This window comes from Myxocyprinus asiaticus, chromosome 36, assembly GCF_019703515.2.
Source record: "Myxocyprinus asiaticus isolate MX2 ecotype Aquarium Trade chromosome 36, UBuf_Myxa_2, whole genome shotgun sequence".
Lineage (NCBI taxonomy): Eukaryota > Metazoa > Chordata > Actinopteri > Cypriniformes > Catostomidae > Myxocyprinus > Myxocyprinus asiaticus.
In genome coordinates, this window is record NC_059379.1 from 25,491,193 (window position 1) to 25,511,913 (window position 20,721).

Below are 20,721 nucleotides of genomic sequence, written 5' to 3' on the forward strand. Positions count from 1 at the left end.
AAATGCAAAATAAAACAAAACAACAACAACAACATTTAAACATGTAAACGTACAACATGTCATATTTATTAATATCACCAAATTGATCATGATTCACTATTTTTATCTATTGCCACTCCTTATTTATGCAGGGTGGGGATCTTCAAATATTGTCTTAGACAATGTGGTTCTTTGGAGTCAAAAGGCTGAGAATTTCTGGACAAGAATCATAGCAACTTTATTTGATTCATGACCTTCGTATTGGTTTTACTGACTGTTTGACTGATGCGGTGTGTCAGATAGGTGGAGTGTGCATCTATCAGTTATGGGGCCTGGGGCGTTGTAAATTATCTCCAACTCTGTGTGCTGTGATAGAGTCTGTTACTGTAATACACTTCTCAGTCACCCACAAGTAACAATAACGGTATAAGTGTACCTTTCTGGGGGAGAAGGACGCTTGTCTTTGACCGAAAGAAAATATTTTGATGTCAATTTTGGGAGAGAGGCTGAGACAAGGTGGAAAACCACATCCAAAAATATATCTGGGCCTAGACCAATCATTCTCTCTAAAAACAGGTTATGAAATGTTTGTTTTCTTTCCCAGTTTGAGCACAAACCTGGAAAACATGATGGAAGAAAATTAATAGAGGGATTTATGAGTCTAAATAACCTTATTAAAATTATCTTGAACATTGTGTGTTGATACTGGTCTGACATAATTTTGGACACAGAGAGACCCATTGTCATCTTGACAGAAATAGATTTGATTTGACCAACAACTGAAAATTCGATATAGGCGAAGCAGAATGTTGTGCTTTAAAATGACATATCCAGGCAAGACTGACCTCATATAAAAATGCATTTTCCTGCCCTGCATGTCAAGCATACTTAATTTTAGGTGGGGACCTAAAGATATGTGACTGATTTAAAAGTTTTTTGTACATCTGGCTGTTTTCTGCACAAGAAGACATAGCAAAATATCCTCAGTTGTTTTTGAAGTGGTTCTGCTATTCAGTAATGCGTGACGAGCGTTGGAAGACTTGCTGTTGTAATATATTTTTGCACTGTGATGTGGTCCAAACTCAAGCAGTTTTACAAAGCATTGAGGTTAAAATCGAATTAGACTCCTTAAGGCCAAACAAATCACTCTTGCTTTCATCTCTGTGACGTTGAATGTCATAAAGTGCTCCATGTGGAATTATTTATGCCAGATCAGGTGTCAGCTACACTTTGTAAAGGAAGAGAAAGTACCTTTGTCTTTTATGTATCCAAAGCCAGACACACTGGCCCAGGGTTAGTTATTACAAACAAGCAGAGTGAAAAACATCAATTTATTCAAGTTGATTCCCACAAGGCAACTAATGAGTGATGTCATGTCTCAGTTTCCTTCGTTCCAGATCTTCCTGTCTTTCTCTCTCACCATCCACCTGGCACACGAACAGTGCAGAATGGTTATGATTAAAGCTGGAATCTCTCTTGCCCTGCAATGATTGAAGACAGAGCACTGAGTAAAGAGAGTGCTGGTGGCTTACAAGACACTCAAGCTCAACATCAGCACTTTAGAACATCAGATTTTGTGTAGCTATGGTTCTAGATCATCATCTTCTGTTGGTCATGTTACAACATTCCTGTCAAACAAACAAACAAAGTCCTAACCCTGTCCCTAACCCCAGCCCTACTTTAACCATAAACTAGGGTTGCCAACTGTCCTGTATTTTGCCCAGTGGTGAACCACTTGAGGGGGACCCCGTGGTTGGACGATGAAACGTCCCGCAAGATGAAAAGGAACACCCACTACAGGACACACCCACACCAGGTAACGCCCCCCTTGAATCATAAACCGTTTTTTTTTAAAAAAAAGAACTATTAAACTCTTGTTCAACTGCTGTATGATTCTTGTCTTAACTGTGTTAATTTAATAAAGAATAACTTTTAAATTATGTCACATCTCATATTATTAAACCAAAGGTATATATGGTGAAATGAAACATTTCTCTGTTCAGATATTTCCAGTTGGCTCACAAGCTAACCAGTTAGCCTATAAGCTTAGCACACAGCTAGCCTCTTCTCCTCTTCATTTTCATCAAATTTCTCCTCGCTGTCGCCACCTAGTGATTTGGCAGTATGATTGTATTCATTAGACTTACAAGTTGTGGTATATTTAATAATTACACAAACTTGTTTTTATTTTTATTTTTGTGGTTAGGTTTAGGGCTAGGGATAGGTGTAGGGTTGCAGCGGGACTCTAAACAAACACAGTGTATGAATGTGACATCAAACTGTTGCAAGACTTAAGCATTTCGCTGGTTATTTAAAGGGAGGCCTAACTTTTAGTGAACGTGCACTGTAGTGGGTGTGTCTTTTAGAAGTCTTGCAGCAGCAGGACACACACACCCTTCTCCATCTCCATGTGACTGCTTTGTGATACTCTTTTAGTACTGTCAACGGCAGGCATATGTGTTGATGATGTGCAAAGGTACAGTACTGATGACGACATTTGCGTCACATGCTCTTTGTGCAAGACGTAGTGGAATGTGAAAAACCATAGTATATTTTGGCTTTAACCCTAAACCTGACATGACTGAGACTAAAACTGTGTTTATTCACTTATTTGGAATTGTAATATCATCTAGCTGGAGATAAAAAAGTATGTAAAATCACAGCGCAGCTGATGTTCACAGTGATGGTTGTTGGCAAAAATTAGCTGGAATAATATTTGTGTGTTTCAGCTTTTGCCTGTTTGTCTATGTGGCATGTGGGGGACGTGGTCAAGTGTCTGTCTGCAAGAGAGGGAGAGAAGTAAGGCTCGTCACCTGGGTCGTGATTACTCTAACACCTGTCTCTCATTATAGTGATGGCGGAGGGAGACCTGATAAGGCACGCCAGAGCGTCAGTGTGGGGGAGAGAGACAGCAGAGGGAGTTGTGGCTGCATGTGCCCGCCAGATTATCAAAGACTCGTTTGTGTGTATACTTTTTGTTAAAGTTTTTGTGTGACACTGAAGAGTAATTGTCTACAGATAAAACTTCATTTAGTAAGGCATCTGGCTCCAGATATCTTATCCATTTTTCTAATAACTTTCAGCCAGCTTCCATGAAACAGTCACTAAGCATCACCAATTACAAACATTGAGATACTTGCGTGTGGTGTACAACATAATGTAAGCATCTGCAGAGGCGAAACAGACATTGTAAGAAAAGGAGCAGATGAAAAACATGCAATTTCACCAATTAAATAAGCAGTGCAATGAACTTTTGGCCTTAATTATTTGGCCTTGTTGTTGCAGTTCAGGTGAGTTCTGTGAGAACGTCTCGGTTACGTATGTAACCTCGGTTCCCTGAGATTAAGTGAATGAGACAATACGTCATGCTGACGCATATGGGAAAATACTTTCCCGATGACCTAGTTGAAATCCTTCTACAATAAAGCCAATTCTAAGATTGGCTATGGTGTTTAAGCCCCACCCTTTTAGGCGCGATGCTGTCCGGTATATAAGCGTGCATGCTAACACCATTCTTCAGAATTTTCTGACTGAGGGACAAAGAGCGCATCGCTCGCACCTAAAAAAAACTCAGTCTGTAGTGCGGCCAACTTACGCAATGTCTCGTTCCCTTCATCTCAGGGAACTGAGGTTACATATGAAACCAAGACGTTCCCTTGCAATCCAGTTCACTCGACATTGCATCATCACGCCGCACTACACGACATAACCCTCCCAGAGAGGGATACCGAAGCATAATACTCGAAAGAACATGTCACAGTCCTGCGGGATGGCGACCGACATCAATATACCACAAGTGAATAACCCTCATGGTGAGCCAGGAGGGAGCACTTAGAATGGATATATGAACTATAATCATATAGTATGAATTAACTCCTTCATGAACCCAGTCGGGAAGGGAGTTTTATTTACAATGAAAGTGCTTGTAACTTTATGGGAAAAGCAACAGTCTGAATGCAGGCAGTTGTGTAAAATGGCAGGGGAGCCCATACTTAAAAAGGGGCACAAGTTCATGTTTGGGCAACGAAATAGCAAGCACTCTAGACAGAGAGGACTTGCGAAGACAGAGACATTACGTCTAGGTTGTAAAACCTTGAATGTGTTTTAAGAAGACCAACCTGCTGAAAAACATATGTCTTGTAAGGACACACTGTTCGTCCATGCCCATGAAGAGGCCATGCCTCTAGCGGAGTGTGCTTTAACACCAATTAGGCAGTTTGCACCCAGCGACTCGTAAGCCAGGGAGATCGCATCAATGATCAAGTAAGAAAGTCTTTGCTTGGAGATGGACATTTTTTTTGTGCATCCTCTATAGCACACAAAGAGCTGGTCAGACACTCTGAACTGGCAGGTGCACTCAACGTATGTGTGTAGCGCTCGCACAGGGCATAACAAATGCAAGGACTGTTCCTCATCTGAATTAAATGGAGGAGGGAAAAAGGCTTGAAGGTGAACCACCTGAGCTCTGAAAGGAGTAGATAAAACTTTAGGCACATAGCCTTTTCTGGGTTTGACGGTGGCTTTTGAAAGACCCGGACCAAACTCCAGACATGAATTCTCGACTGATAGCGCTTGCAAATCACAGACTCATTTTACTGAGGCCAAAGAGTCGTGAGTGCTTTTAGGACCAAAATTAGGTCCCAAGTTGGGACTGTAGCTGGGCAAGGGGGATTTAGCTGCCTTGCTCCCCTAAGGAACTTTATGATCAAATAATTTTTGCCTATAGAGGTGCCGGCTTCAGGTGTGTGATACACAGAGATAGTCACTACATAAACTTTGAGCGTTGACGGAGTGAGCCCTGCATCCAATCGCTCTTGAAGAAATGTAAGAATTTCTTGTATGGGGTAGTTCACTGGGTCTTTGCCATGTGAAAAGCACCAATTAGTGAACACATTACATTTCAGTGTGTAAAGGCGTATCATAGACAGTGCTCTAGCCTGTAAAATGGTGTTCAATTCTGGCACGTTTAGCGCGCTCCGTTCAGGGGCCATACATGCAGGTTCCACAGCTTGGTCTAACGATGCAAGATTGTGCCCTGCACTTGAGAGAGGAGATCCCTCCTCAGCAGTATTTTCCATGGAGGGCCATCCAGAATCATTTCTGGAAACCAGGACTGATTGGGCCATTTCGGTGCAACCAATAGAATTGTTTCCTTGTCCTCTTGGACTTTTCATAGGACAGAGTGAAGAAGGGACAGTGGGTGTTCTCCGCGGAGGCAAATAGATCGATCTCCGTTTTGCTGAATATTTCCCAAATCCTCAGGACTGCCCGGCATTGCTCCATGGCATGACAACAGGTCCCCACCGTAATTCAGACGGCCTGGGACATATGTCGCCCGCAGGGAGAGGAGATAACGCTCGATCCACAGTAAGAGGCGCCACACCAGGCTCATCATTGACAGCAAATTAATTCTGCCCTGGCGATTTACGTACGCCACCACCGTCATGTTGTCTGACTGAATTAGAACATGGTGATTCTGTATCTCAGAATGAAAGCCTTCAGGACTAGAAAGACGGCTAACAGTTCCAAGCAGTTGATGTGCCATGCCTTCTCAAAATGTTTTCCCCAGTTTGAACTGAGACAGACACTGAAGAATGGTCTGAACACGCTTGCTCGTGAGGTGCACACGCATGCTCACCGAGTCGGACCCCCAAAAAAGAGATTTGTTGGCTGGGGGAAGTTTGCTGTTTACCCATTTGACATTGAGACCCAGACTGCTCAATTGCTTAAGTACTAGATATCTGTGCTCGCACAATAGAGCCTCTGATTAGGCTAGCAATAGCCAATCGTCAAGATAATTCAGAATGCGCATGCCGTTCAGTTTCAACGGAGCGAGTGCAGCATTGAAACACTTCCCTGAACGTGCGAGGAGCTAGGGACAGACCACAGGGTATTACAGTTCTAAACATTCTCTATCGCATTTTCTGTGAGGAGATTGTGAATTTTCTGCACACTGCACAATCACACGCCATTTTTCAATGGGACAGTGGATGATAGGACATCATTGGTGAAATATGACCCTTTTAGCATTCCAAATTGGAGCGTGTAGCAGAATGTGTGTGCATCTCATGCAATGAGTGCTTTGCTCTTTTGTGAGAATGTTCTTATTGAACGCAATACACAGTAACAACAATTTGTGTAACATCCCGGTCCCGGAGGAAGGAAATAATTAGGATGTCACAGACCACACAGGATGGTGACAGCATTCAATATACACACCTCAAGTGTGATTAGTAATGATTCATTTCCCCACCTAATGAATTTGGGAGGGAAGATTCATTTCAAACTGAGATCGAGGTGGCCGGCGTACGAACTGAATCATGTAGCCATGTGGATCAGCCACGCATCCGTGTAGCGGGATAACAGGCACGTTGGCTCGGTCGCTAGATGAGACTGAGGGCTGCTCTCCAACGGGAAGCAGTTGTGCACAATATTCATTAATACACACCTCAAGTGTGATTAATAATGATTAATTTCCCCACCTAGTGAATTCGGGAGGGAAGATTAATTTCAAACTGGGAGCGAGGTGGCCGGCATACGAACGGAATCGTGTAGCCGTGTGGACCCGCCACGCATCCGCGGAGCAGGATAACGGGCATGTCGACTCACTTGCTAGATAAGACTGAGAGCCGCTCATCACTGGGAAGCGGTTGTGCACAATATTCATTAATACACACCTCAAGTGTGATTAAAAACTATAAATTTCCCCACCTAGTGAATTCGGAAGGGAAGATTAATTTCAAACTGGGAGCGGGGTGGCCAGCGTACGAACTGAATCGTGTAGCCATGTGGACCCGCCACGCATCCGCTTAGTGGGATAACAGGCGCGTCGGCTCGCTTGCTAGATGAGACTGAGCACAGCTCACCACTGGGAAACGGTTGTGCGCAGAACTCATCATTTTAGGAGGGAATCACTCAAGACAAAGCGACAACATCCTCCATGGACCATTCACAGTCTCTGATGCTACGAGGGACATGGCATGGCTCCTAGACAAGAGAGATGCTCGCAGTCTTTAAGAAAATTCTGAGGAATGGTGTTTGCGCACCTGCTTATATACCGGACAGCTTCACACCTAAAAGGGCGGGGCTTAAACACCATAGCCAATCTTAGAATTGCCGTTATTGTAGAAGGGTTTCAACTAGGTCGTTGGGAAAGGATTTCCTTTCCCGATGACCTAGTTGAAACCCTTCTCAGCATGACACAATGTTGAGTGAACTGAATCATAAGGGAACATGGAGATCCTTGAAAATATAAATATCAAGAATTGTATAGTTATTCATGTGCCTAAGAGGAGCCTATTAAATGTAAATACAAAAACACAATAAAAAATATAAAATACAAATTTAAATAATTGCTCCTAGCCATTGGATTTAACGATGCTGTGTTTGTAGGTTTATGTGCTAAATATATTAACCAGATGAAGGGTTTTGTATATTTATTTCACCCGTAGAGATTTAATGAGGAACAAGGTTTATTATTATGCTGACGTAGCACGTTTCCATATAGTCACATTTTTCGTTGAACGCCCTCGCTTCAATTTAGAACACATGATAATAATAAAAAAATATATATGCATTGAAGTTAGGATAAAAATATGGATAAATATTGTAAATGATGACAGATTTAGGCCGCAAATCCCCACGAGGTGTTAGTGATTGTTTTTATTTCACCTCTAGAGGCTGCTGTTATACTGTAGAACCAAGCCGTTTTAATGGTAGACTCCGCTGGAAACAGAGGAACACAGAGCAATATATATATAAAAAAATTATTATTGGCAAGTATTGGCATAGATTTCTGCCAATAAGTGACAGTTCCAAAAAGCAACTATCAGCACTGATTAATCTGTCTACCTCTACATTGCTAATGTAAATTACTTAGTTTTGTTCTCAATTGTTGTTTATGTCACATATCAGAATAGACTTTGAAATAAACAAATATCCTGCTAAATCAATGGTACAATGTGTCCACACTGAGCAGTGGCACACTTATCAGACAAAAAAAAAAAAAAAAGAAGTGACAAGTAAATGCACACTTTCTGGCTTGTAAAGTACCGTTGTCAGGCCATCGTGCATTACAGTTAGCAATTTCTGCATTTTCTGTGTTGATTTTGGGGCAAAATCTGTGGAATTCTGCAGAATTAATTTAAACGAAAAAATGTGTTTAAAAAACAGAGCTGTGAGTACTTGTGAGGGACACGACATGGAGGCGAAGGTTGAGTCCATATGCAGGAAGTTTATTACACACAGCAAACAAATCCAAAACACAGGGCAGAGACGTAATCGTAGAAGCAGGCTAAGTAGTAGCTATCAAGTAATCAGTCCAACCAGGCAAACAGAGCAAAACAGTAATCCAAAAATCGGTAATCCAATAAAGCAGGCACAATGGTCATAACAAGGCGGCAATGAAACAGGCAATGGGAAAACCGCTTGGTAAGGCAGTGAAACTGGCAAACTTTGCAAAGTAACTATGGAAGGCATGGCTATTTATATAGTGCACACCGGAAGTAAACGTAGAAGAAACAGTTATTGGTTAGTATTCGAGAGAGGGCTCCCTCTGGCGGTCGGCTGAATGAATACCAGCCTCATTCGTTACAGTACTACGCTAAATTTGGTAACTGAAAGCATGATTAAATTAGCCAGAATATATGTATAATATGTATAATGTATAATTTTATGAACAGCTGACATTTCAGTTCTGTGGAAATTTGACTGATAACAATGTAACTTTAAGTGAAATCCTGTGAGTAGAGTGGAGATTTTAGTTATAAAGGAAAGTAAGAACAATTTGTAATGACATTGTTGTGGTTGATGTTTATGTATGTAGCTACAAACTGCAGATAGTATCGGCATTGAATAGCTAGCCTACTCTTACAAACAAGCTCCCACTCATTTCATTAGTATGGATAGTGAGAAAGTGAAAGAGGAAGAGAGAAAGGGAGTGAGAAAAAGTGAGGAAAACCTTTCTCAAAACAAAAATTCATGGCATCTCATGAACACATTTGTTGGATCATTTTCCACTATCCATGTCAATTTCATAACATTCAGGTAGTCTGAGTGAAATGACAGATCACTTCAACAACACGACACAATACTTGAATTAATACGCCTTGCATTCATCATTAAATTTAATGTAACGTGCATACACACAAACAACCCTGTAAACAAACATGGCCTGATTTTCCACCTAATGGAACCCAGGTGTTTTACGACGGCTAAACTGCAAGTTTTTCGTAAGTTGCAAATGAAACACTTGACCCCCTGCCATCTCAATCAGATCCTAATCAGACTTTAAGTGTGTGTTCTGTTTAACTCTGATAAGCAGAGAAGCTCCAAGCACAGGCAGTACTTATTTATACAACACACATTTGTAATATTCCCTTATACGGATTCACATTGTGTTACCTCAATATTGGCTCAGTGAGAAAATGCTATCTGTTATAAATTAAGCTCCTCATGTTCTCGCCCTCTGCTGAGAAAGATAAAAACATTTTGCTTTTGAGCCATTGACTCAAGAGCTGTTAAACGGGGCCCCAAAGTTTGAACTTTACCCTTCATTTGCGGTTGAAAAAGTGTTGAAAATTATTTCGAGCCACAGTGCCCACGACATAGCACAAACTCCCACAAATTATTTTAATGTCTCTTTTAATATCCGTTCTGTTCCTTACAGTCTTTACAGTTCATCAAAAACAACAAAAAGAAAGATTTAATTGTAATAAAAAATGACTCTCTGTGTGACTCTCGTAAATATTCGTTCAACCAAATCAAAACACAGAACTGCCACAGATATAGATCAGAGGGAATCCCCGGTTTTCTAAAAAAAAAAAAAAGACAGTACCATTTTAGAGTTTGTTCTACATATAAATGTGTAAAAAGTATGTGTGTGTGTGTGTGTGTGTGTGTGTTTGAGTGTATATAATTTGGCCTACATATTTATTGTTTTTACATGTTAATATACAGTCTACCAAATTGATGAATAAAAGAAAATTGGTAATTGGTCAAATGAACAGTATATTTCCAAATGTAGCAAGTTAGAGGATCCCCTGCCCTGTATAATTAACAGCCTTAGTCTGTACTTAGCCTTACTCATTTGGCCTGGTTTTGATTTTTGTTGTTGTTGATAAATAAATGTCATAAATGATATTTATATATATATATATAAACAAAACTTTTATATGTACATACAGTGCATTCATAAAGTATTCAGACCCCTTCATCTTTTCACATTTTGTTATGATGCAGCTTTATGCTAAAATGCTTTAAATTATTTTTTTTCTCACATCAATCTACACTCCATACCCCATAAAGACTTTTTTCTGAGATTTTTGATAACATTGCAAATTTATTAAAAAAAAAAAAACTGAAAAATCACATTGACATAAGTTTTCAGACCCTTTGCTATGATACTTGAAATTTAGTTCAGGTGCATCCCATTTCTCTGGATCATCTTTTAGATGTTTCTACACTGATTGGAGTCTACCTGTGGCAAAATCAATTGATTGGAAATGATTTGGAAAGGCACACACATCATATAAGGTCATACATCATACACTTATATAAGGTCTCACAGCTGAAAATGCATATCAGAGCAAAAACCAAGACATGAGGTCAAAGGAACTGCCTGCAGAGCTCAGAGACAGGATTGTGTTGAGGTACAGATCTGGGGAAGGCTACAAAAAAAGTTTGGCTGCATTGAAGGTTCCCAAGAGCACAGTGGCCTCCATGATTCTTAAATGGAAGAAGTTTGGAACAACCAGGACTCTTCCTACAGCAGGCCGCCTGGCCAAACTGAGAAATAGGGGGAGAAGGGCCTTGGTAAGAGAGGTGACCAAGAACCCGATGGTCACTCTGGTTGAGCTACAGAGATCATGTGTGGAGATGGGAGAAACTTGCAGAAGGACAATCATCACTGCAACACTCCACCGATCTGGGCTTTATGGCAGAGTGACCAGACGGAAGCCTCTCCTCAGTGCAAGACACATGAAAGCACCTAAAGGACTCTCAGACTGTGAGAAACAAGATTCTCTGGTCTGATGAAATGAAGATCAAACTGTTTGGCCTCAATTCCAAGCATCATGTCTGGAGGAAACCAGGCACCACTCATCACCTGTACCATACCATCCCAACGGTGAAGCATGGTGGTGGTAGCATCATGCTGTGGGGGTGTTTTTCAGCGGCAGGGACTGATCAGGGTTGAAGGAAAGCTGAACGCAGCAAAATACAGAGATATCCTTAATGAAAACCTGGTCCAGAGCACTCAGAACCTCCGACTGTGCCGAAGGTTCACCTTTCAACAGGACAATGACCTAAGCACACAGCCAAGACAACGCAAGAGTGGCTCAGGGACAACTCTGTGAATGTCCTTGAGTGGCCCAGCCAGAGCCTGGACTTGAACCCAATCAAACATCTCTGAAGAGTCCTGAAATTGCTGTCCACCGATGGTCCCCATCCAACCTGACAGAGCTTGAGAAGATCTGCAGAGAATAATGGCAGAAAATCCCCAAATCCAGGTGTGCAAAGCTTGTCGCATCATACCCAAAAAGACTTGAGGCTGTAATCGCTGCCAAAGGTGCTTCAATTAAGTACTGAGTTAAGGGTCTGAATACTTATGTCAATGTGATATTTCAGTTTTTTCTTTTTAATAAATTTGCAAAGTTATCAAAAATCTGTTTTTTCTTTGTCATTATGGGGTATGGAGTGTAGATTGATGTGAATTTTTTTTTTTCTATTTTTTTTTTCTTCTCATTTTAGCATAAAGCTACAAGGTCTTAGAGACACCAAATAAATAATTAAAACTTGGGCGGTTTTCACAGACCAATCAGACTGGGTTGTGGCACCTTTGTCCACTTGCTGCATGAAGAAACTATACAGACAGACTCCCATGCACACAGACCCAAAACACATGCGTCTCCCTGGTTTGTGTCTGACTCTCTCTATCTTTCTCCCTCTCTTTCTCCTCCCCCTCAATATCTTTTCTGCAATAATTAATTGTAAAAGGCTTTTAATTGATTCTTAATGAGGCGGGAGAGTGGCTGACAATGGCATCAGGCCAGACAAGAGCCACATGCGCAAGGAGCGAAAATACACAATACACTTACAGCCCAGCACAATGATCCAGCCATGCAGAGATGTTATCCATACAGAAATGAGCTCTCTGCCCATTGCCCGTTGGACAAGGATATGTTCACAGCATGCTAAAAGTGCTTCTCATTTTGTATGCAGTATGTGCTGCTATAGTGTTTCCTTTACAATACAAGAATTATCTAACACAGCGTGAATTCAGCTGTTTGAGAACGCGTTGAATCAACACAACTCTAAGTGGCAAATTAATTTAGATTTGGTATGTGCCAAAGAGGCTGGCAGTGGTATATAAGCATACTTTTGTACAAAGTGCAATCTACAAAGAGGTTAGTCAAATCATTGGTATTTATCAGTATGGACAGAAAAGAAAAATGAAAATATTATGGAGAGGTACTGCCAATTCCTCTGTTCAAATTGTTCTCAGCAAACACACACACCCTTACAGCTGATAAATCCACAGATTGCACATTTAAACTTCTTTATAGGGAGAGCGAACTGAAGCAATTAAAAGCAACAGACAATGATTACTTTGTCTACATGCAGTGGGGTCCAAAAGTCTGACACTATTGAAAATGCTACAGTTTTGTATTTTTCAAATTTTATAATAAAAAAAATTACAAAATATACAGCATATATACTGTATGATCAGAACAGCACTTTGAGTGAAAAGTTCCATCGAAAACTTAACATGTACAGTATTTCAGAACTTCTTATTATATTTGGTATGCCCCCTTTTTCTTTAAAGGGATAGTTCACCCAAAAATGCAAATTCTCATATCATTTACTCACCCTCATGCCACCCCAGGTGTGTATGACTTACTTTCTTCTGCTGAACACAAAAGAAGATTTTTTGAAGAATATCTCAGCTCTGTAGGTCCATACATTGCAAGTAATTGGTGGCCAGAACTTTGAAGCTCCAAAAGAAACATACAGGCAGCATAAAAGTAATATGATAGGTGTAGGTGGAAACAGATCAATATTTAAGTCAATTTTTTGCTATAAAATTTCCTCCCTGCACAGTAGGTTGCGATATGCAAGAAGAATGCAAATCGCCAAAAACAAAAGTAGAAGGTAAAAGTGAAAGTGGAGATTTATAGTATAAAAAGGACATAAATATTGATATGTTTCACACCCACATATCGCTTCTGAAGACATGGGTTTAACCACTGGGGTCATATGGTTTACTTTTATGTTATATTATATTCTTTAAAAATCTTCTTTTGTGTTCTGCAGAAGAAAACATTCATACACGTCTGGGATGGCATAAGGGTGAGTAAATGATGAGAGAATTTTCATTTTTGGGTGAACTATCCCTTTAATGACAGCATGCACTCAAGCAGGCATGGACTCCACAAGTTTCTGCAAAATCTGATGATCCAGCATGATTTGAAAATGTTTGAAAGAACATCTTGTGAGCTTCAATTGAAGCAAGGAAAACAGACCTTTCGTAGACAGGATGGTCAATGTCAGAATTTGAATTTGATTAGTGACCTATAAATAGTGCAGGATGTTAAATATTTTGGTAACCCTTTACAATAAGGTTGTATTCGTTAACACTAGTTAATGCATTAGTTAATATGAACAACAATGAACAATAGTTTTACAGCATGTATTAATCTTTGTAAATGTTAATTACAACATATACTAATACACTTTTAAAATTAAATTAACATTAGTTCATGCTTTATAAACTAACAATGAACAATTGTATTTTTAATAAATTAACATTAACCAAGATTATTAAATGCTGTAAAAGTATATCGTTCATTGTTAGTTCATGATACTTAATGCATTTACTAATATTATCAAATAGAGCCTTGCTGTAAAGTGTTAACCATATTTCTTCATTGTTTTGTTTTTGTTTTTTTAGAGGTTTAAATTAGATTTTGAAGCTCAGATTCTCAGTGTGGATAATTTTGTACCCAACTATATACTTTTTTAAACATGGCTGGCCATAATTGTGGCATATCATTTCACTGGTGAAGTGTGGGATTGGCAAAATGGCTGTCAATTAAATGTCATTCCCATTTTACCTTTGGGCCAAAATTTGGGCTCCCAATGGGAGTTGATTGCTGATGATAATTCCACTTAATGAGATCAACAGGGTCGTCTGTAGAGCGCACCTCTGCAAATTACTCTCAGCATGGGGCAGTTGAGCTACAGGGGGTCCGCTGAGGGGTGAATGGGAGACTGTTTGTCCAGTGCAGAAGGGTGAGGTCAGCAGCAACCAGCCTGTGGTGGCCCCTCCATGCTCTAGTTGTCTATCATTTGTTTGCTTTTGTCCAGACCTTTCTCCTCTGCATTGGTCTGAATTGAGGTGAGATGTTTGTCTTGCCCCATTGTGAGGGGTGGTTTGCTGTCATCCTATTAGTGCTGATAACCCCTCCCCTGCTCTGCTTTTCACCCCTGTTGTTGACAAAAATGCCACTGTTGTCCATGCTAAACGGGAGGTTAAGGGGTGGTACACGCAATTCAACTAATCCATCAGCTACTAATTGTCTCCTCCCGTCCTACAGTTAACACAAACACAACAGCAGGAGAGAGTGTGGCAGGCAATGTATATATAAGGCAGTTGTGGAGGGGTTGTCAGCGTAGACAGGACAGCGACACTGACCTGGATCTCTACAACTTTCTTGAACTTTCTTCAATAGATTGCACTACCTCCCTTCTTACTCACTGGGGTTTGGCCTGGTTTTACCTGCAGCTTTTTTCAGTTCTACCTGCTAAGCATTTGGACTTGGTTAGGCTTTCAAAATGACCACAAAGTCATGGATCCTGCAGGTCCTGTATGTTTGTATGTGTGCATACCCTGTTCAAGCGAGGATCTGGGCCTGGATGCTGTCTATACCTTATAGCCCACCTGAAGATGGACCCGTTGGACTTAAAGACAGAGAGACGGAGATGCCTGCAAACAGCCCTAAAAGAGAGATGGTGAGTTTTCCATTACCTTTCCATTTGTTCAAGATTACAATATTAAGGATATTTGTTCAAATAATTTTATAGAGATTGCTATCAAGATACTTTAGGGAGACAATGATTCCCATTTTAAAGTCAGGTATTTTTTCATAGAATTAATAGATTTAAACATTTATACAAATTAGAGTACAAACTTGACCATTAAGACCATCAACAGACAAACTGGCAAATTTTACCCCACAAAGAGTAATTTCTAGCGGTGAAATATTAAAGCCTTAAAAGCTGGTTCATGTGTTTGATTGGAAACATGAATAGGCCTATAATAAAAGAGATCATACAGTTTCTGTTTTTTACATTTATGGGGAGTTATACCTCACTGCATCATTCAGTGCCAGACAGAAAAATATAACAACCAAAAAATTACAAAGTTAATGAAATGTCTTGATGTGTTTTCTTTTCTTCTTTTTTTCTTGTCAATTTCATGTAACAATAAGTTCTGGCTTTTTGTTTCCTTTTTAGGTAGCTTGTGACCAGGACCGTGCCTGTGGAAAGGGATTTTCCTGTGACCACCATTTTGGCCTATGTGTCCCTCTGAGGCAGGAAGGGCAGTACTGCAGGCGAGACACTCAGTGTGTGCGAGGGCTCAGCTGCATGTTCGGCAGGTGCTTCAGAAGCATTCCAGATGGGCAGGAAGGTAAGCTTCAAATAATTACTGACTGCACATTTCTCAGTGGATTAAAAAATAACACAATACAAATTGTAAACCAGTGCATACATTTTTCAAACTCTATACCTTCTTCTTAGGGGCTCGGTGTAAACTTGACAGAGACTGTGGTGCATCAATGTGCTGTGCCCGTCATCATGGCGAGAGAGTGTGCAAGCATCGGCTGGTATTTGGCGACAGCTGCTTTGTGCCTGATGGTGGACTGGCATTCAGCATCAACCAGATCTGCCCATGTGAAAAGGGTCTGTTATGCCGTGGCCATGGAGAACAACTTAAAAGAGGGTAAGTGACATCATAGTATAAGTGACATTACTGAACAACCCAATGGCACATACGTCCACAACAGTAAAATTTATATTAAAGAACAACTTTTACTGTTGGACTGAGCTTTAACTAAACTATTTTCTTTTTTCTTTCCTGTAGGAGAGAATTTGTATACCAACCAGAGTCCACAAGTTGGACTTGCCAGGCTCCAAACCATGAAAACCTCAAACCTGTGTAATTTATTAAGCCATTGTGCTGTGTGTGTGTGTGTGTGTGTGTGTGTATATATATATATATGAAGTGGTTATAAAATATTGTATATTTTATTAATAATAAAAAATTCTCATAAACACTGTGCCTCTGTATTGATAAATTGAATTAGAATTCATCTCACAGTGGGAGATCATGCCCTTTGCTCTTATTCTCTTATTTAAAAAGTGAATCATTTTAAGATAATTAAAAAAATGTTTAGATGTGCTGGACCACAAATTTTTATTTATTTATTTATTTATTTTTTAACATTACAGATCATTGTACAAAAACTAACATTACTTATAAAATATATTTTTTTTTAAATATAAATGTTGAATAAGAAATTTCAATATTGGGAACTGGTTGTTTTTAAGTCTAAATGTTTAACTATTTAAAAGGTATCAAATCAAATTTACGTGTGTACTCTTCATGTTGTAGGTTTTTAACTTTTATTTTAAAATTAAAATCAGGTCTTAAATAAAAAGTAAAGTACTTTTAAGGCTTAATTGACATACAAGGACAGCTGTCAAAAATAAATGTTTGAAAATATAAATGTTGAATAAAATATGTAAACAATATTGGGGACTTATTTATTTTTTTCTGTAACACAAGTTTTAATGTTTATATATTTCAAAGGTATAAATTCACTTTGTTCCTGATCCGTGTTGTTGGTTTGAAACTTTTATTTTGAAATCAAAATTGGGGCATAAATAGAAAGTAGACTACTTTTGAGGCTTAATTCACATCTTCACATGAGCAGATAAAAATAAATGTTTGATAATAAAATGTTTGATTTTTTTTGGCAGAGCTGCTTTGTATGGCGGTGTGGGATGATATTTCGAATGACGGTAATGACCAAGATATGGATTGTATGCTATAGTAAAAGTAAAAAAGAAAACAACATAGGTGATAGATCTGACTGTGAGCAAACAGTTAGTAATAAATCTAGGAAAGCAAGACATTTATCAGTAAACGAGATAGATAAAAGAGAAATCAAAGTAATGATCATTTTTGTAAAGCAATCATAACAACAAATGCATCCTGTTAAATTATCAAATGCAATTGAGAAAGAAATAGGACTGGTAAAAGCAATATCATATCTTAGTAATGGAAGGGTATTGATTAAATGTAAGGATTAGAAGCAGAAAAGAAAGATTCTAAAAATGAAATCACTAGCAGGTGGAAAGATAGTCTGTTCTGAAAAACAGAGGGGGTCATTTCATGGGTACCCCTTAATGTAATCATGGATGAAATCAAAGGAAATTTGAATGGAGGCAAAGTCATTTCAGCTAGAAGACTGCAGACATGGAAGGAGAATAAGAGATGCGACAATTTGTCTGTGATGATTCAGCTGGAAGAAAGTTACCTACCATTAAGAGTAAGATTAGGTTTCATAAGTTTTTCGGTATGGGAATATATACCTCCACCTCTGCGCTGCTTTAGATGTCAGCATATGGGACATACTGCAGCTGTCTGCAAAGGGAAAGTGCGGTGTGCAAAATGCGGAGGAGAACACGATTATGGGAAATGTGAAGAGGGAACAGAGATAAAATGCTGCAATTGTGGGGGAGGACATAGTGCAGCAGGTTGTCCAATACAACAACAAGATTGAGAAATACAAAAGGGAAAGACAACTCAGAACTTGACATACGCAGAAGCCACCCGCAAAGTAAAATGTATATCAGAAAGAGAAACAAAGGAGCATAATGGTCAGGAACTTAATGCTCACCAAAACAAATCAATGAGACAGTTAGGGCCTTCAAGGATTGAGACCTTATGATAAGCAAAATTTATTTTGTGGCATTTATTTTTTCAGTGATATATAGCACATCACAAGTAGAAAAGAAATCTGACAAACTGAGAATAGTGGTTGGATGTGCCAATAAATTCCTAATAAATTTCAGCTGAACAGGTCCATGAGATTTTAAAATTGAAAGAAGGGGTAAACGAAGGAAGCAAAACTGCTGTCCCTGATGCATCACAAAGTAATGCTATATAATGTTGTCATGTCTTTCTTATAGCTTCATTGGAATGCCAGGAGTCTGATAGTGAATGGGCAAGAATTTATGAATTACATCTTGGCAATGGATAATTCTCCAGATGTTATTTGTGTTCAGGAAACATGGCTAAACAGCTCCTTAAATTTTAAGATAACTGGCTATGAAGTAGTAAGGAAAGACAGAAAAAATGGAAGAGGTGGAGGATGTGCTACATTTATCAAAGAAAACATAGCATATAGAAGAGTATATAGAGATAATGATATAGAATGCTTAAGTATAGAAATAATGAAAATGCAAGGGATGGTTAAAATTGTAAATTTCTATAATCCATGTAGAGAGTTATATAATGATATTTTAAAAGAGGCTAAGAGTGATATATCGAATAAAATTATTATATGTGGTGATTTTAATGCACATAATAGTTTATGGGGTAGTAAAGACACAGATAATAATGGAAAAATAGTAGAGGAATTTATGGAAGAACATTCACTAGTATGTTTAAATGATGGAAAGCCAACAAGGATGGATGCGGTGGAACATCATGCTTGGATTTCACAATAGCTTCAGCAGCACTAGCTGGTAAGTGCACAAGGATACTTCACTCTTGAAAATAATATGGGTAGTGATCACTTTCCAGTGATTTGTGAAATAAAAAATAAAATAAAAAAACCAGTACAACAGCAAAATTTAAATCATGGTGTAATATGGGGATATATATAAAAAGGCAAACTGGGAGAAATCCCAAGTGTTGTGTGACTGGAAGGAAATATTGAGGAAAAACACAGTAAAGTAGTGGAAGGAATTACTTTTTGCAGCGAATCAGTCAATTGTATTTTTGAAAGGCATTGGAAAAAAAAAAAAGATAAGAAAAATGTACCATGGTGGTCAGAGGAATGCTCAACAGCAATTAGAGAAAGAAATAAGGCATTTCGAGTTCTAAAAAGAACACTATCCCAAGATAAAATTATAGATTATCAAAGGAAAAGGGCAGTTATAAGAAAGGTAATTAGAAATGCAAAAAGAAAGGCATGGCAGAATTTCTGCAGTACAATTGGGAGGGAGACTGGAATGGATGTAATAATTCAAGAAATGCAACACCAGGGAAAGATATGGTTAGCTAGAATATGCTAAAGAATTTACCAAAGATAGCTATAAAAGAGTTACTGAATTTATACAATCATATATGGAATGAAGGTATCCTATCTAAAGATTGGAAAAGTGCAATTGTGATCCCAATAGTCAAACCAGGGAAAGATGTAACAAAATCCATCAGTTATAGACCTGTTTGCTCTTACCTCTATATTATGTAAACTAATGGAGAAAATTATTGCAAGGAGGCTAAATCATGTGTTGAAGAAAAAGGAAATATTCTCACCGGTCCAGAGTGGTTTAGAAAAAGGAGGACTCTTATAATGAAAGCATATAATTGCTGTCTTTTTTATATTGAAAAGGCATATGATACTTTATGGAGGGAGGGACTTTTGATTAAATTGAATAAAATTGGAAAGGGGGGTAAATTTTGGGTAAGAATTGGAGAGGAACCATTTGCTTCACATGATGTTTTAAATGGGACCCCTAAGGGCAGTGTAATTAGCCCCGTTTTGTTTAATTGAATGATTAATGATGTGTTTGACCGAGTTAAACCAGATATGGGAATGGCTCTATATGCGGATGACGGAGCAAAATGGAAAAGAGGCAGGAATCAAATGTAGTTAAAAGGGTACAGGAGGAAATAAGAGAGGCTGAGGAATGGTCTTTGGATTGGGGGTTAAAGTTTTCAGTACCAAAGACGCACAATATGATCTTTACAAGGAAAAAGAATATGGATCAAATGACCCTGAAGTTATTTGGTCAACCACTAGAAAGAGTGACAGAATTCAAATATCTTGGTCTGTGCTTTGGTGAGAAACTGACCTGGCAACGGCACATTAATAAAATTGAAAAGTGTAAAACTGTCATTAATTGCATGTATATAATAGCCAGTTATGACTGGGGGGCTAGTAATAGTTCATTGCTACATGTATACCAAGCTCTAATACGTTCTAATATAGACTATGGGTGCATTGTGTTTGGGGCAGCAGTTAAGTCACGATGACAAACGACACATCGTGGTGCATCAACTGATCCTGTCCATGTAAATCCTAAACTTCAATACAGCTCATAGTATTGTCGCCTTTTGGGTTTGACCCCTGAAACAGAAGGATTCGAATTTGGTGGTCTCAGAAACCGCTCCATTGTAATTACAGACTAATACGTCACTTCTGCTTTACTGGCGGGCTTGACAAATATCAGAGAATCTTCACAAAGATTCTAGATTAAAAACAAAAAAATTTTGCCTATTATTTTCAGAACTGTTTAAATAATGTTTTAAATATAATAAACTCAATACATAAATACATATTAATTATTTAATTAAATTTGTTACCACTCTCCGTGCCTCCCCTGACAATGTTCTAGTGCCCCCCTAGGGTGGCGCGCCCCACACTTTGAAAACCCCTGCTCTAGAGC

At 38.9% G+C, this 20,721-nt stretch overlaps 1 protein-coding gene and 1 long non-coding RNA gene across 4 annotated transcripts; one reads left to right on the forward strand and one right to left on the reverse strand.

Annotated features, from left to right (window-relative positions):
- Positions 1-1,322: 1,322 nt before the first annotated feature.
- LOC127427512 (uncharacterized) lies at positions 1,323-15,893 on the reverse strand. Its single transcript, XR_007894948.1, has 3 exons — positions 15,767-15,893; positions 14,866-14,974; positions 1,323-1,460 (listed from the first exon to the last, which is right to left on the reverse strand). It is a non-coding gene; the product is annotated as an uncharacterized LOC127427512 (long non-coding RNA).
- On the forward strand, positions 1,455-16,605 carry LOC127427509 (dickkopf-related protein 3-like). 3 transcript variants are annotated; one of them, XM_051675176.1, is made up of 5 exons: positions 1,455-1,795; positions 14,839-14,988; positions 15,493-15,667; positions 15,742-15,979; positions 16,121-16,605. In XM_051675176.1, exons 1-5 carry the CDS (start codon positions 1,757-1,759, stop codon positions 16,197-16,199), a joined length of 681 nt encoding a protein of 226 aa, XP_051531136.1. In that variant the 5' UTR covers positions 1,455-1,756; the 3' UTR covers positions 16,200-16,605. The 3 variants fall into 3 exon arrangements, with proteins under 3 accessions (XP_051531136.1, XP_051531138.1, XP_051531137.1); XM_051675178.1 differs by having other exon boundaries at positions 14,876-14,988; XM_051675177.1 differs by having other exon boundaries at positions 15,778-15,979; positions 16,121-16,600.
- Positions 16,606-20,721: the final 4,116 nt, after the last annotated feature.

Bases quoted from the DNA above. Each gene is read 5' to 3' on its own strand.
- LOC127427509 (XM_051675176.1), top strand. From the start codon at position 1,757: ATGAAAAGGAACACCCACTACAGGACACACCCACACCAG. The intron at 1,796-14,838 runs GTAACGCCCCCC...TGGATCCTGCAG, and splicing joins ACAGGACACACCCACACCAG to GTCCTGTATGTTTGTATGTG. The intron at 15,980-16,120 runs GTAAGTGACATC...TCTTTCCTGTAG, and splicing joins GGAGAACAACTTAAAAGAGG to GAGAGAATTTGTATACCAAC.